Source organism: Schistocerca nitens, chromosome 1 (genome assembly GCF_023898315.1).
Source record: "Schistocerca nitens isolate TAMUIC-IGC-003100 chromosome 1, iqSchNite1.1, whole genome shotgun sequence".
Lineage (NCBI taxonomy): Eukaryota > Metazoa > Arthropoda > Insecta > Orthoptera > Acrididae > Schistocerca > Schistocerca nitens.
Window position 1 is genome coordinate 700,167,316 of NC_064614.1, and position 13,958 is coordinate 700,181,273.

A 13,958-nucleotide genomic window follows, 5' to 3' on the forward strand; every position below is an offset into this window, starting at 1 on the left:
TTCTTGTGATCCGGTGTTCCATTCCCCCAATAGCGCGGCTGACAACCGCTACCTGATCGTTGGTGCATGCGTACGAGCTGCAGTACGGCTATTCAACGCATCCCACATGTGCACGGTGGGATTTAAGTCAGGGTAAAAGGCAGCCAGCCCATTCGCCGAATATCCTCTCGTTCCAACAGCTCATCCGCCTGCGTTGTTCGATGCGGTCCCGCATTGCCAGCCCTGAAAGGATGCACATGGGTAAGGAGTACAGCGTCAGAATAACGTTTACCGGTGACTGTGCCGTGCTCAAAGATTTGGAGCTCTGTACGCCGATGCAACATTATGCCTCCCCTCACCACCCAAACGATCATATGCTACAACGAACGTGGGTGCACTACACGTGGCCACCCCATGCCGTGTGAAGGTGTGTCCGGCAGAAAGTGAGCAACAAGAGGCTTTGATCCACTCTGAGCAACGCCTGCAAAGCCTTAGGTAAACGGAGATGCCGAGGTACAGCTGCCGGCTGTTGTTCAGCAACCACATGACAACAAGTCGCACACGATGACCTATCACGTCAATGTCACTCGACCAGCCCACAACTTCGTGCACCGCCGATTCTATCATGTGATCAGATACAATGGTCTTGCATCTCCCCTTTATTGTCCGCCTGATTAGCTCGGTCGTAACGTGCTCACATCCCTTGCAAGCGGGTCTGGGTTCGAATCCCGGCCTGGTTGGAGATTTTCTCCGCTCGTGGAATGGGTGCTATTCTGTCCTCATCCTCATTTCACCATCATAGCCGGCCGCTGTGACCGAGCGGTTCTAGGCACTTCAGTCCTGAAACGCGCTGCTGCTACGGTCGCAGGTTCGAATCCTGCCTCAGACATGGATGTGTGTGTTGTCCTTACGTTAGTTAGGTTTAATTAGTTCTAAGTCTAGGGGACTGATGACATCAGATATTAAGTCCCATAGTGCTCAGAGCCATTTGAACCATTTTTTCTCCCTCATCACCGGTGCGCGAGTCGTCCAATGTTGCGTCGAATGAAATAAGACTTGCATCTGGTGGCCGAACTTCCCCAAATTGGGGCCTCCCGGCCAACGATGCCATACGCTCGTTTCCATTTCCCCTTTTTTCGACGTTAGTGGTGCAGAAAACAAAAACTTGGCTCTGAGGCATGAGTATATAGTTATTTGTATTTTCAACATGCAAATCAAACAAACAAAAATCTGTGTAACAACAAAATAGTCTGTTTCGCTTGGGGATTTTTCACAGCACTCTTTATTAACTTCAATAGACGGTGGAAAGTCCCCTTGCTTTGACGCAGGCTACCGTCGTGCCATATCATTAATGTGATCACCAAGTCAGCGCTCTTCGAAATAGTCCCTGACTCCGTGGCGATACTGCGTCGAGTCGTGCACAGCACGTGGCAGTTGTTGATGTCCGATAACAACTCGTTTCACTCGATCTCATACATGTTCGATTTAATTCATGTCCAGGGAACAGGCAGGCCACTCCGTTCAGGTGATCCTAATATGCCGAAGGTAAGTGTTCACAAGAGCAGCATAATGAGCACGCAAATTATCATCTATCAGTATGACATTATCACCAAAATGTTATGATACGGTCTGACTATAGGTGGCAGAATCTCGTCCCTGTACCGTAGAGCTGCGAAATTGTCATAAACAACCACGAGGGGTGTTCGGGGGTCCCACGTAATGCTACCTCCATGAACATCACTCCGTCACCACCTTGTTGCAGATGTGGGACATGGTGCCGGAGGAGTTCGATGTTACGGTGTTGCCCCCAAATACGTCAAATGGTTCAAATGGCTCTGAGCACTATGCGACTTAACTTCTGAAGTCATCAATCGCTTAGAACTTAGAACTAATTAAACCTAACTAACCTAAGGACATCACACACATCAATGCCCGAGGCAGGATTCGAACCTGCCACCGGAGCGGTCGCTCGGCTCTAGACTGTAGCGCCTAGAACCGCACGGCCACTCCGGCCGGCCCAAATACGTTCTCTGCGATTACCAGGCCACAAGCAGATTCAAATTTCGTCTACAGACAACATCCGACGCCAATCCTAGGGCGCCATTTTTGCATGATTTCTTGTCCGTCTGTAACTGAATAAATGATGTAGTGCCCACCATCGTCATCGGTAATAGAGTTACTCATAATTCAATCGTCTCCTAACAGTTTGCTGCTGTAGCCTCATTGAATGACAAAGCAGCACTCAGCCCACGGCCACTTCGATTATAAGCTCATAGACATCGAGCATCGTGTGCACCTATCGCAGATGAACAGCCTCTGCCGTGTCAGACCTCAACACTATCTGATAGTTGCAACTAATTCCCTGCCTGCATCTTATCACTTTGAGACTGATGCATACGTCGAGCAATTTCGCTGGTTGACAAGCCTTCGGCGCGTAATGTGACAACGCGGGCCCAATCATTAGTCACAGTAGTCCTTCGTGGCATGATGGAGGTTCACTCTATTGTTCCACAGACGTCTTTAATTCGTCTCTAATGGTGCTTTGTTTTCAACTCGTGATGACTGGGTGTTGTGTGATGTCCTTAGGTTAGTTACGTTTAAGTAGTTCTAAGTTCTAGCGGACTGATGACCATAGATGTTAAGTCCCATAGTTCTCAGAGCCATTTGAACCATTCTTTGTTTTCAACTGAAATGCTGCAATCCATTCAAGGGCCGCATTCTACTGTGACATCTTGAAACAACATCAGGGGTGATCTTACGGTAGGTACAAGAACAGTATAAATATCAACATACCTGCACGGTATTTCAGGGTGATACCAAACTTTTGCTGACGTGTGTCGTTATGCTTTGTGCATAATAATAAATGTAAATATCGTTACACTTTTTTCCATGCTTTATTCATTTAAAATTACCATATATGGTATCCAGCACGATACTACGCCATTCCACTCCATTTGTTTTCCATAGTCCTCCATTTCTCCATTTTACTGCACTGTTTTGCAGGAACTAAAATGGAAATTTTATCTTCCACTGCAATAATTATAACGACGTCCCCGATGAAATTTGCGCCTAGCGTCAGTTGCGATCCCTGTTCGTAGTTTCAACAACGTAAGTTGTCTCAACTTCCTATGTTCGCACAAACGTATTTAAAAACATGATTTTGACTGCATACAAAACGTGCAATTGTCGTGATACATTACTCTTTAAGCAAAAGTTTGTAATGGTCGCCTAGTCGTAGATATTCCTAATTGCTATAATCGCACTATTTCACTCCAATTTACGGAGCTTGTTAGCACTTGATGTTAGGTTGGCGCCATTAAAATGCATTGTAGTAATCGCTGCTGCTTGCTGGATCGCTGCTGTGTCTCGATGCTGATGCTGGCTCTAAATCTGGTTGTCTAGGGTAAAAACATGAGGTCCCGTGTTTTTTATGTGCTGTTGATGATAAAGAACGAGCGAAACCAACAAATATGTAAACATCAAATATTTATTACTCTGGTGGGCATCTTAATTCCACTGTTCACCAAAGACCATGACACAACACAAAGTAGTACTTCCTTTACATGTTCTTTGCATTGTTTATCCACCTCAAACAATAACACACAAACACACTTTACGAAAGTGACGTTCCGACTGTCTCCCCGACCCTTCTTGCTGCTTGTATTTATAACATTGTCAAAGAACTACTAAAAAGAGATATAGTTTATAAGTCATATGTACATCTGTTATCATAATTTGTGCAGATAAGTTATTAATTTGCATCGAGTGACATAATTTAACATGTTATTAAAATGACAGACAGATTTGCTGACTTGACAGAATAATCCTTTGTTACAAAAAGGCCGTTTTTTAGAAGTTTGTCAATTGACTTCTCTAATTTGCATAAATAATTAAGTAACATGAATTATCAAGAATTACATTGGTTTTCGTCTAAAATAGGATTGATTACGTGAATACTGAGTGAACAAATAGGTTTCACTGGGTCATTTTTATTTAAGGAGATCCAAAATACATAAGTTGGCCACCATTTTTCGTACTTCATATTAATTATTTAAGATAAACTTAGTGTTTTTACATGATGACATTTGCTGTATCAGTGATCAAGTGATATTAACTTTTGTGTGGGTCAGTTATTCAGTATAATTTAGTGGGTTGACTGTTTATGGAGACATGTTGTGCAATCATTGTTAACATACACGATAACTTTTCTATAATCATAAATACTCGTTAAACTGGTTAAATTTGGAGGGTATCGCATACTTCATTAAAGTGAAGCCTTTAATATGTTCCGTTACAAGTTCCACTACACAGTGCCATGTGATGCGAAACGCGTATTTCAAAATTCTGTACAGAGACAAGATAATCAGCGGAAGGTAGCAACAAACATCTTATTTAGAGGTATATGAGTGCAATTTAGTTGCACTTCTAACCACTTTTCAATAATTCACTGGTCTACATAAATCAAGTCACATCGCGAATCTGAGAGCTTTATCTTCTTGTGGCCATCTGTGACTTCGTCGCAATTGTTCCCATTGCCGCGGTGAAATATGTTTAGTGGCCTAAAATGCGTTTGCCCATATGGAAAAATGTCAATTGATAGAAGACTCGAAATGCACTGCGGATCAAAAACGTATTCTGCAAATACAAGCTGAATCAATACTTTCCCTTCAGGAACAAGCATTTACACCGGGAGAGTAACAATAATCGCCGGAATCACTTTGTCGTGTCGTAATGCAGTGCGTTAAATAATTCCATGTTAGCAATATTTACCATGGAAAAAAGGAGTTTTCATTTCATTGTTGTTTATGCAACTCTTTACGAGTGGCATGTTACAAAGAGGAGAACATAAAATTAGTCACGTCCATCTGTGCACGAAGTTTACTGATCATCGACACAAAAATTCTGCAGTTTCGGCCTGCAGTACCATGCATCCCTAAATCTAATTAACGTGTTCACATGCGAGGCAATTTATCATACCGCTGAGCTATATTAAGCCACAATTCTTTTTTAGCTCTTGATTTAGCGCGACGTAATTGCTAATGCTTGGTTGTGTAATAACATAGCACAGGCTACGGTGGAACAACTTTAAATACGACATTGCTTTCCATATATTTCATGGAGTACGTCGACAGTATTAAAGTTATTCGGAACTATAAATCAGCTTTAAATGGCCAGATATTTCACATTTCGCAACTGCGTCACGTGGATCCTTTTTATTTCATTTCTGAAAATAATGGCGAAAATACTGCGCAGCTTAGAATACTACGCATTTTTCGAAAGAAATTGCACGAATGTACATATAGATGTGGAAAAGATATAAAACAGATGCCAAATATTTTGCAGTTACTTCTGATCGCACAGAGGATAGAATTTTTTTTTCTTTTTTTTTTTAGCGTACGGATAGTAACACACCTCACAGGAAATTCTTTTCTTTGACAATGCTTCTACACAAATTTAAGACGCACAAAAATTTCATAATTCTAAGTTAATTAAATTTACAGTATTTAGAAAGCATAGAAAGCCACAGATATTCATCCAACTGCACCATGTATTCAGCTGAGTCTTTGTTTCCACTGGAATCGCCTCCGTATGGCAGCGAAATAATGATTTTGGGCACGCACGTATGATATGTAGAACACTGTGCCGTTCTGCAACACCGTCACAGCTGAGCGATGTTGTGAATTCGCATTTGCATATTTTTAACGCATTTTCCACTATTTGTGTTTATACTGCTGAGAGCAAATGACATTTTGTGTTGCACTTCGAAACCTGGTGCTCCTGACGAAATGTAGGACACCTCAAGTTTCTCTGGAGTTGCATTTTACTGCCACATTTCTGATCGTCTGTCTGTTGTTCTCACTCTTTGCCCCCAAACATTTTACACGTTGTACAGGCGGACGACGGGAGCGATGTTTTCATTAAGAGTAGGAATGTCCTCATGTACAGGGAATAAGGATCATCAGCTTTTATAAGTTTCCCCTTGGAAGCAGATTCTCGCCGCAAAAATGGGGGAGCTGTGGCTGAGAACAGACAGCCAGAAAACTGATGTGTTTTTCATTGCTCGTGTGATGCCCCGCGTAGGCTCGTTGGTCTGCGTGTCGCCGAGTCTGGTGTATCGGCTGTTGATTCTAACTGCACCACAATATTCTGCCAAAGGGTACAGCAGTCAAACAGCAGATATCCTTAGAGTTGGAACTGATGAACCTCATGTCGTATTACAAAGTTTTGCAAGATGCTTTTTCTTGTCTTCATCCTAGCGGCAGGTTTCAGCAAATGCTCTTTAAAGCTGAGCGTCCTTTCAACAGAGCACGTAAAATTATAAAATACTTTTGTCGTGAGAATAATGTGATGCAGCTCGGGTATGTCGCATTGAATAAATACGTAAATGATACAGATCGTCAGAATATGGCACTAAAGTTTACTTTCTTAGCTTTCTATTTTTACTACTTCTACTTGGGGTTTTGTTGGTGTAGGTTATTCCCCAGTCCCTCTAGTTCATGCCAATCGTCTAAGTACTATGAACATGTTATTCTGCCTGCTAACATTTGGTCTCATCGTATGTGATGACGACTCGTCGAAATAACGAATCTCGATTTTGTGTCACTGAAATTTTCCGTAGTTGCAGCCATGGATAGCTTTTGCTCATTTCATTTCGAGAAAATATCTGCTATCTATGCAGATCTACGTGACTGATGGGTTTAACATTGTCCTTTGCATATCCACCATTCCTCCGGCAATAATTCTTAGAGACAGATTCGTGCCTGCACGTGTTGCACTTGCTAGATGTAGTCCGTTGTTTGCACGTCGACCGAACGCGCTGGAGCTCCAATAGTTTATCCTCCGCTACGAAAGCTTTTGCACCAGTCGAGGTAACATTTTCTGTCGTTTGCTTTCTGCCATTACGGTTGCACATGCTCTGCAAGCGATTCCATCGTCGTTGTTACCAATTTACAGCAAAACGTACGGGTTTGTTCACCGTTCTGTGCCACTATGACATAAGCTTTCATAGTCACCACTTGAGACTAACAATAACGGACATATCTTCTTCATCTTAGTGATTTACATACTTCGGTTCACAGACTCATTTCTAAAACATGTTGCCGTTCGAATTTCAATTCGAGTTAACATTATCAACATCTAAAGCTCAGTGTACTACATTCATCAAACAAAATTAGTTCCGTAGCATAATTTAAAGCCTTGTTGAGTGCTATTTTCAGTCTAGAATTGTGTACAAAATATTTAATGTTGTTAGTATGCCTTCCTAAGTGGCCAGTAATATTACGTTAATCATTTTAAGGTTTTTTACATTAATCATTTAGGTTTTTTTAGGTTATGTCTGTCTTTGTGAATCTGATTAAATGCAATTACGCCTCACTTTAGTCTATTGAGGCATCTTCAGAAACTTCAAATACACATTTTCACTTTTCACTGACGTGTTGTATCTCTGTACTTATCCACTAGAAAGAGTTTTGGACCTGGATATTTTTCTGTTCCATGGATATGCTTTGTTACTTACTGTGCGTAACAAATACGTACTGTGTATTTATTACTTACGTCAAAGAATACATGCATATTTAGCAAGGAAGTGTCACGATCGAAACTCGAATTGGTGTATCTTGAAAGTGCTTGCTTAGGAGGCAAAAATATGTAAATATTTCAAGCTTCTGAAGTTAACTAATACATTAAGGCGAAATTTATGTCGCACAATGAGATTGCATTTATACAATTCCGCGTAGGTAAGCACAGCCTAAAACCATTAACAGACTGCCGAAAACCACTATGTGTACTTTCTGGAGAATGGCAGCATACAGACATACAATGAAAATGCTTCACATGGCCAGGCAGAACGTAACTCAGATATAACAAAGACATTTGCAAAAGGCAGCTGTTCATTATACAACAACTTCATATATATCTTTAATACAGTCCCATACAGCTTATAAAAATTTCAGCAAGACGCCGCGAGCTCCTACATGACAAAATATTTCTGGACACTAGTTCCGTTCTAAATAAACATCACTTTGTCAGCGTATTAAATGTTAGTATAGCTACACAGTATATACCTTCAGTGATTCAAATATGGTTTAAAATCTTTTCCTTCGTCGGTCCAGTCTATTGTCCTAAGGTTCAAATTGTTCAAATGGCTCTGAGCACTATGGGACGTAACTTCTAAGGTCATCAGTCCCTTAGAACTTAGAACTACTTAAACCTAACTAACCTAAGGACATTACACACGTCCATGCCCGAAGCAGGATTCGAACCTGCGACCGTAGCGGTCGCGCGGTTCCAAACTGTAGCGCCTAGAACCGCTCGGCCACCAAGGCCGGCTATTGTCCTAAGAAAATTTATTACAAGATACTTTGATAATTCAGTAATTCGTTCCGTAATGTAAATATATAGCTATCTTATTTACTCTTATGTGCAGATATATCCATTCAATTAAACTTAGTTCGCTACTGTATCTAAACATTAAGTGATGATCGCAGGCTCGTCCCTGTCTGATGGCTGGTACTAGTAAGTGTTTGACAGAGCAGTAAATCTGAAGACGTCGGTTTTTGCGATGAAAGTAAGCCGAAATAAAGCTCTTTGGTCTTTATTGCAAGGGGCAGCTTCTCCTGACAGAGCCCGGAACTCTGCGAAGCACTCGGTGGTGCGATGTTTCCGCGACATGAAGCAGGCACCATTAGCGTCCCACGTCGGAGGAACACGACAAGTGCATTTCGCCGCCTCCATTACAGAAGAGCTGCAGAGCCGACCGGGAGCCGGCAGAGATGAGGAGATCGTATCCCGCGAGCAGCGCACAGATTATGGCTTCCAACAGACGAACACTTACTCGAGATTTAGAACATCGTTCCGTGTTCCGAGCAACGACCCACCAACCGTTAATTCGGTGACAGCAGAGAGCGTAAACGTGTACATTTCTTGTCGACCGTACATCTTCCACCAACACAACGACGTGATGACTACGAGCCAATAGCAAAGTAGGACATGTAGTTCGTTCGCATGGAACTGGCATATTGAACTGCCACGTCACGAGTCTTCAAAAGGAGAATTTGATCGTGACTGAAACATGTGCAGCTGTAGCTGTTATGTATATGACACGATCAGACGAGAAACAGCAATCTTATATGTTTCTCAACATCGACACGAAGTACAAATGAACATAGCTAACACGAGAATAACGAGATCTCGTTTAGGGACGTCTGTTAATGTGGGGAAGCTGTGATCACACAAAACCGATAAAACCATGACTGTTATTGCATTTGCTTGTTTTAAAAATATTATCAAAGGATTTGTTGTGAGCCGTTACGTAATTTTTGTATACTTTTGTATCTATTTTAGTTGTAAATTTTAACTTTACCATTTAATGTAACATACCTCACGCAATAATCATACGATTGGTTGTCAGTGATGGAATGCCGTATGTGATGAGCGACGCTTCCAGTATATGAAGGGGTCGGAGAGATATAGTCATAAGCCACATCGAACGAATTTTGAGATACAGCAAGTTTAAAGTTTCACGGAGGTCTGAAAATGTTTAATACAAAATAGAAACCTTATTTCTACTGCAAACACCTGCTTAATACTTGCGAAGCATGTTGTTAAATAGTCAACTCTCTGCATGGTATAAAATATTCATTTTAGGATGATTCTAATTAAGATATAGTCAATGGTGGCTTGTGACTATATCTCTCAAAAATTATTTAAAACAGAAAGTATGAATTTGTAACGATTTATTTTAACTACTCTTACACAGCAAGCAGAATATATAATTTTTACACATTAATACGAGGGCGGTTCAGAAAGTAACCTCCGATTGGTCACAGTGCGGGTTGTGGGGGGAGTAGCGACGCCATCTGTGCGTTCACGCACTCAACAGATCAGTCGGCATCAAGCCGTGGTCGAGTGAACGTCGTACCTGCGCTAGTTTAGTTTTTGTGGCAGTTTGAAATGTGTGCTGCAATAGAAAACCCCGCCAAATGTGAAGTGCGTGCTGTCATAAGGTTTTTTACAGCCAAAGGATATTCTGCAGCAGCTATTCATCGTGAGCTTTGTGCCGTGTACGGACCAAGAGTTATGAGTGAAGGAGTTGTCCATGAATGGGTACGTTTATTTAAAAGTGGACGAGAAAACGTTCATGATGAGGAGAGGAATGGTAGACCATCATTGGTGACTGACGAACTCGTTCAGACAGTTGATGCAAAAGTTCGTGAAAATCGACGTTTCTCAATGTCGGAGTTGTCTACTGGTTTTCCACAGATTTCTAAGACTCTCTTGTACGAGATAGTGACAGCAAGATTGGGTTACCGTAAGTTCTGTGCACGATGGGTGCCCAAAATTCTTACCGACCACCACAAAACTCAAAGACTGGCCTCTGCATTAGACTTTCTGTCACGTTATGAGGACGAAGGAGAACCATTGTTAAACAGAATCGTGACCGGTGACGAAACCTGGATTAAGTACGTGAACCGTGAGATAAAAGAACAATCAAAGATGTGGGCACATTCAAATTCGCCTACCAAACCAAGAAAAGCCTCGCAAGATTTTTCTGCCAGAAAACTGATGGCAACGGTGTTTTGGGATGCCAAAGGGGTGTTGTTGGTTGAATTCATGGAACGTGGTACGACCATTAATCAAGACGTGTACTGTGAAACAATAAAAAAGTTACGGCGGGCTATACAGAACAAACGCCGTGGTATGCTGACTTCCGGTATCGTTTTTTTGCACGATAACGCCCGTCCTCACTCTGCTCGCAGAACAACGGCCCTTCTTGAGTCCTTCAAGTGGGACGTTATCAACCATCCACCCTACAGCCCAGACCTGGCGCCAAGTGATTATCACCTCTTCATGCATTTGAAGAAATGGCTCGGGTCACAGCGGTTTGATGACGACGAAGAGCTCAAAGATGCGGTCACAGGCTGGCTCCAGGCACAAGCGGGTGATTTTTATGCAGAAGGAATTTCAAAGCTTGTGAAGAGATACGATAAGTGCCTCAATCGCTATGGAGACTATGTAGAAAAATAGTGCAAAGATGTAGTTGTAAAATGTATATATTAAAATATTTTTATTTAACTTGGTGTATTTTTTTAAATCAACTGGAGGTTACTTTCTGAACGGCCCTCGTATATACGTATCAGGTACCTGAGATGCATAAATTACTTTTTCATTGATACAGTTACATCAATAAGTTCCTCTACCTCATCATTGTACACGTTATTTCCAGTATATGACCGAAAGAAATCTTGATTTGCTGCAGGTATATATGGCATAAGAGACAGTACATCATCAATTTTTTTCTGGTTAATTGGTAGTGGTTTCCTATACTTTACTGGCAGCTGATATGGATTTGGTTCAACTAGTCTTCCTTTCTTTTTGACACGAATATCCACTGACATGAAAGCTCCTATGTCTGAATAAGAGTGTTTTACACTTATCTTGAAGGAATCTTGAGACTCAAACTTAAATTGAGTAGCTTCACTGAAATGGTGGGGATCGCCAGACGTGGATTCTGTACGTTCTGAGATCAATGTCTTCAGGCTTTCCAAACTTCTGAAGTCTTCTCTTTCCATTTTAGTTACAATGAAATGTTTTGGACTCACAGATTTTATTACTTCTGCCCATTCATCTGGAGTGTACACCATTGGACGTCTGTTTCTTGCATACCGTTCAATGCGACCAAAATCACGATCGCAAGGCAGCATGGTGTGACCTACCACAGGGAAGTAATGCTGGACATAATCAAATCTTTTGGTAGCAACAAGAGACCTTTCCAAAGCAATAATAGTTCACTTCTTTGCCTGACCCTTGCAGTTGTCTGTGATTATATGGAGATGTTTTGTCTGAGGATTAGATATCTCCAAGTACTTCAATAAGCAGCTCCCAACCTCATCTGAACCCCATCCTCCATCTTTCTCGCTCCACAGAAACATATAACCCTTATTTGATCCACAGTCATGGATACCATAGTTGTATGTCCATATTTTCCTCTTGTAAAATGCTGGACCAACTGTTAGTTTAGGTGTGGGGAACGTTTGCTGCATGTCCATTTCTAATCACATGATGCTCTTTCGAATTTTCTTTAGCCAGAGCAGTTAAAGACGCAATCATATTTTGTCCTCTGTCAGCCTTTTTGAGATGTAGTTCATATTGTGGTTTCTTTTCTGTGACTTCTTCTGTACATAATTGTGGGTTATTTATTGCAATTAGAAGTACATCAAATTTTGAACAGGTGTCACTTTTTGGTAGTTTGAAGCCTATGTTATATTCAGATACGAAAATTTCTCTGAATTTACTTTCAGATATTGCAGTAACCTGCTTTTCCTTGCAGTATTCTGAGTATTTATCTCGAAATAAGGAAGGAATTGTGAGATCACAATCCAAATACACTTTATTGGGGTTCTGTTGCCTACTGTAATGACTGTTATATTTCGGTATGGCGTTAAGAAATTCTCTAACACTTTGTACAGCTTCGTCTTGAAATTTATGTGGGTACTTTCCATGTTTTCCTGAAAGAAAAAAAAGATGAGCTTATATCCTCTTTCTAATAGAAATATTTGTATAGTACTCAGTTTGAGTACATCCCTGACTTATAGCACGGAGTAACATACAAACCTCTTCCATCTTCTTTTGGCACTGCAAATCCCTCCTTCATTTGATGTTGCAAATTTCTCACTCTTCGTGCATGTATCTGTAAGCTATGAACCCTAAGGAAAGCTTCCTTGCAGATCATGACTTCTATTCCGCATACCCTCACATTACAAGAAAATGTAACATCGCTGGATTATATTTTCTTGGAAGCCTTTTTTGGATAGCTTTGAAAGAAATTATGACAAATATAACAAAATGAAATAAATATACAAAATATTAAAACATTTGTATTTAAATAGTGAACAAACCTCCGCTTTTTCGGTTCGATTTTCATACAGCTCATCAGGTAAGTATTTTGGGCATTAAAGTTTCCTATGCCCCAAAATGAATGAAAAATGTTTTCTTCCTCTCCAAGCAGTTTTTGAAGCATTAATTTAAACAAGTACAGGGTCCTCCTATAGTAGCAGCCTGAACAGTCTTGTGATTTTTTAAAGACTTATACTGCTGACCATCATTTCGTCGACGTTTTGCTTTATTTTTCTTCCACTGATCAATATTTCGCTCTGTTTTCCGTGAAGGCTTTGGTTTTTAGGGTGATTCTTCATTTCTTCTGCTTATTTCAAGCTATATTATGAAGAGCAAAATAGTCTAAGAATTTGCGTGAGATATAGTCATAAGCCACATAAAACATTAAATTTAGCTAAAATCACATTAATGAGAAAATATTTTTTACACATCTTTTGCCTTTGAAACTACATTATTGCACCTTTAAGCAGTAATATAAATGAGCCCATCAAGTTTCATCATTAACACACAGGATGGCTGTTAAATGCATTGGCAATGTTGAGAGAATCAAAGTCACAAGCCACAGGAAGTTAATTGCCAGAAGTAAACCGTTTTATATACTTACCGAAATATCATCGGAGCTGGAGCTGCTGGTCGATGGATGCCAAGATTCATCACTGTCAGGATCCAAAGGGTAAAGCTCTTCACTTTCACTACTGTCTGTGTCAAATATGCGTTGAAGACCCGAAGACGCTTCAGATGTTCCTGACCCACCTGCCATTTTGCCGTGGCTTGTGACTATGTATCTTCTGAAACTACCACCAGATGGCACAGCATAGAACCGCACTCCATCACAGCCTGCCATCTGTTGCACTAACATGGAACTTTTTCAACACATTGTGAAGAAGACATTGTTAAGAATGTCGCAACATGAAAAACTCAATTTCGTGAAAGTTGTGGCTTATGACTATATCTCTCCGAGCCCTTCATATATTCTCGAGTAATGCTGCCTTTTTCAGTGTTTGATGTCCGTGTTCTGACGGATCTTCCTCCGTTCACCGCCACCACCATATTTATAACATTACGTCCTGTTACTTTTGCAACTT

At 40.9% G+C, this 13,958-nt stretch overlaps 1 protein-coding gene across 1 annotated transcript in view; it reads right to left on the reverse strand.

The window, feature by feature from the left end:
- The window catches only part of LOC126195534 (protein slit-like), a 124,886-nt gene extending 111,253 nt beyond the window's left edge, over positions 1-13,633 (reverse strand). The window contains exon 1 of the mRNA XM_049934195.1: positions 13,478-13,633. Within this exon, the coding sequence (XP_049790152.1) occupies positions 13,478-13,633 (156 nt within the window). The remainder of the gene's footprint in view (positions 1-13,477) is intronic.
- Between the last annotated feature and the right edge of the window lie 325 nt (positions 13,634-13,958).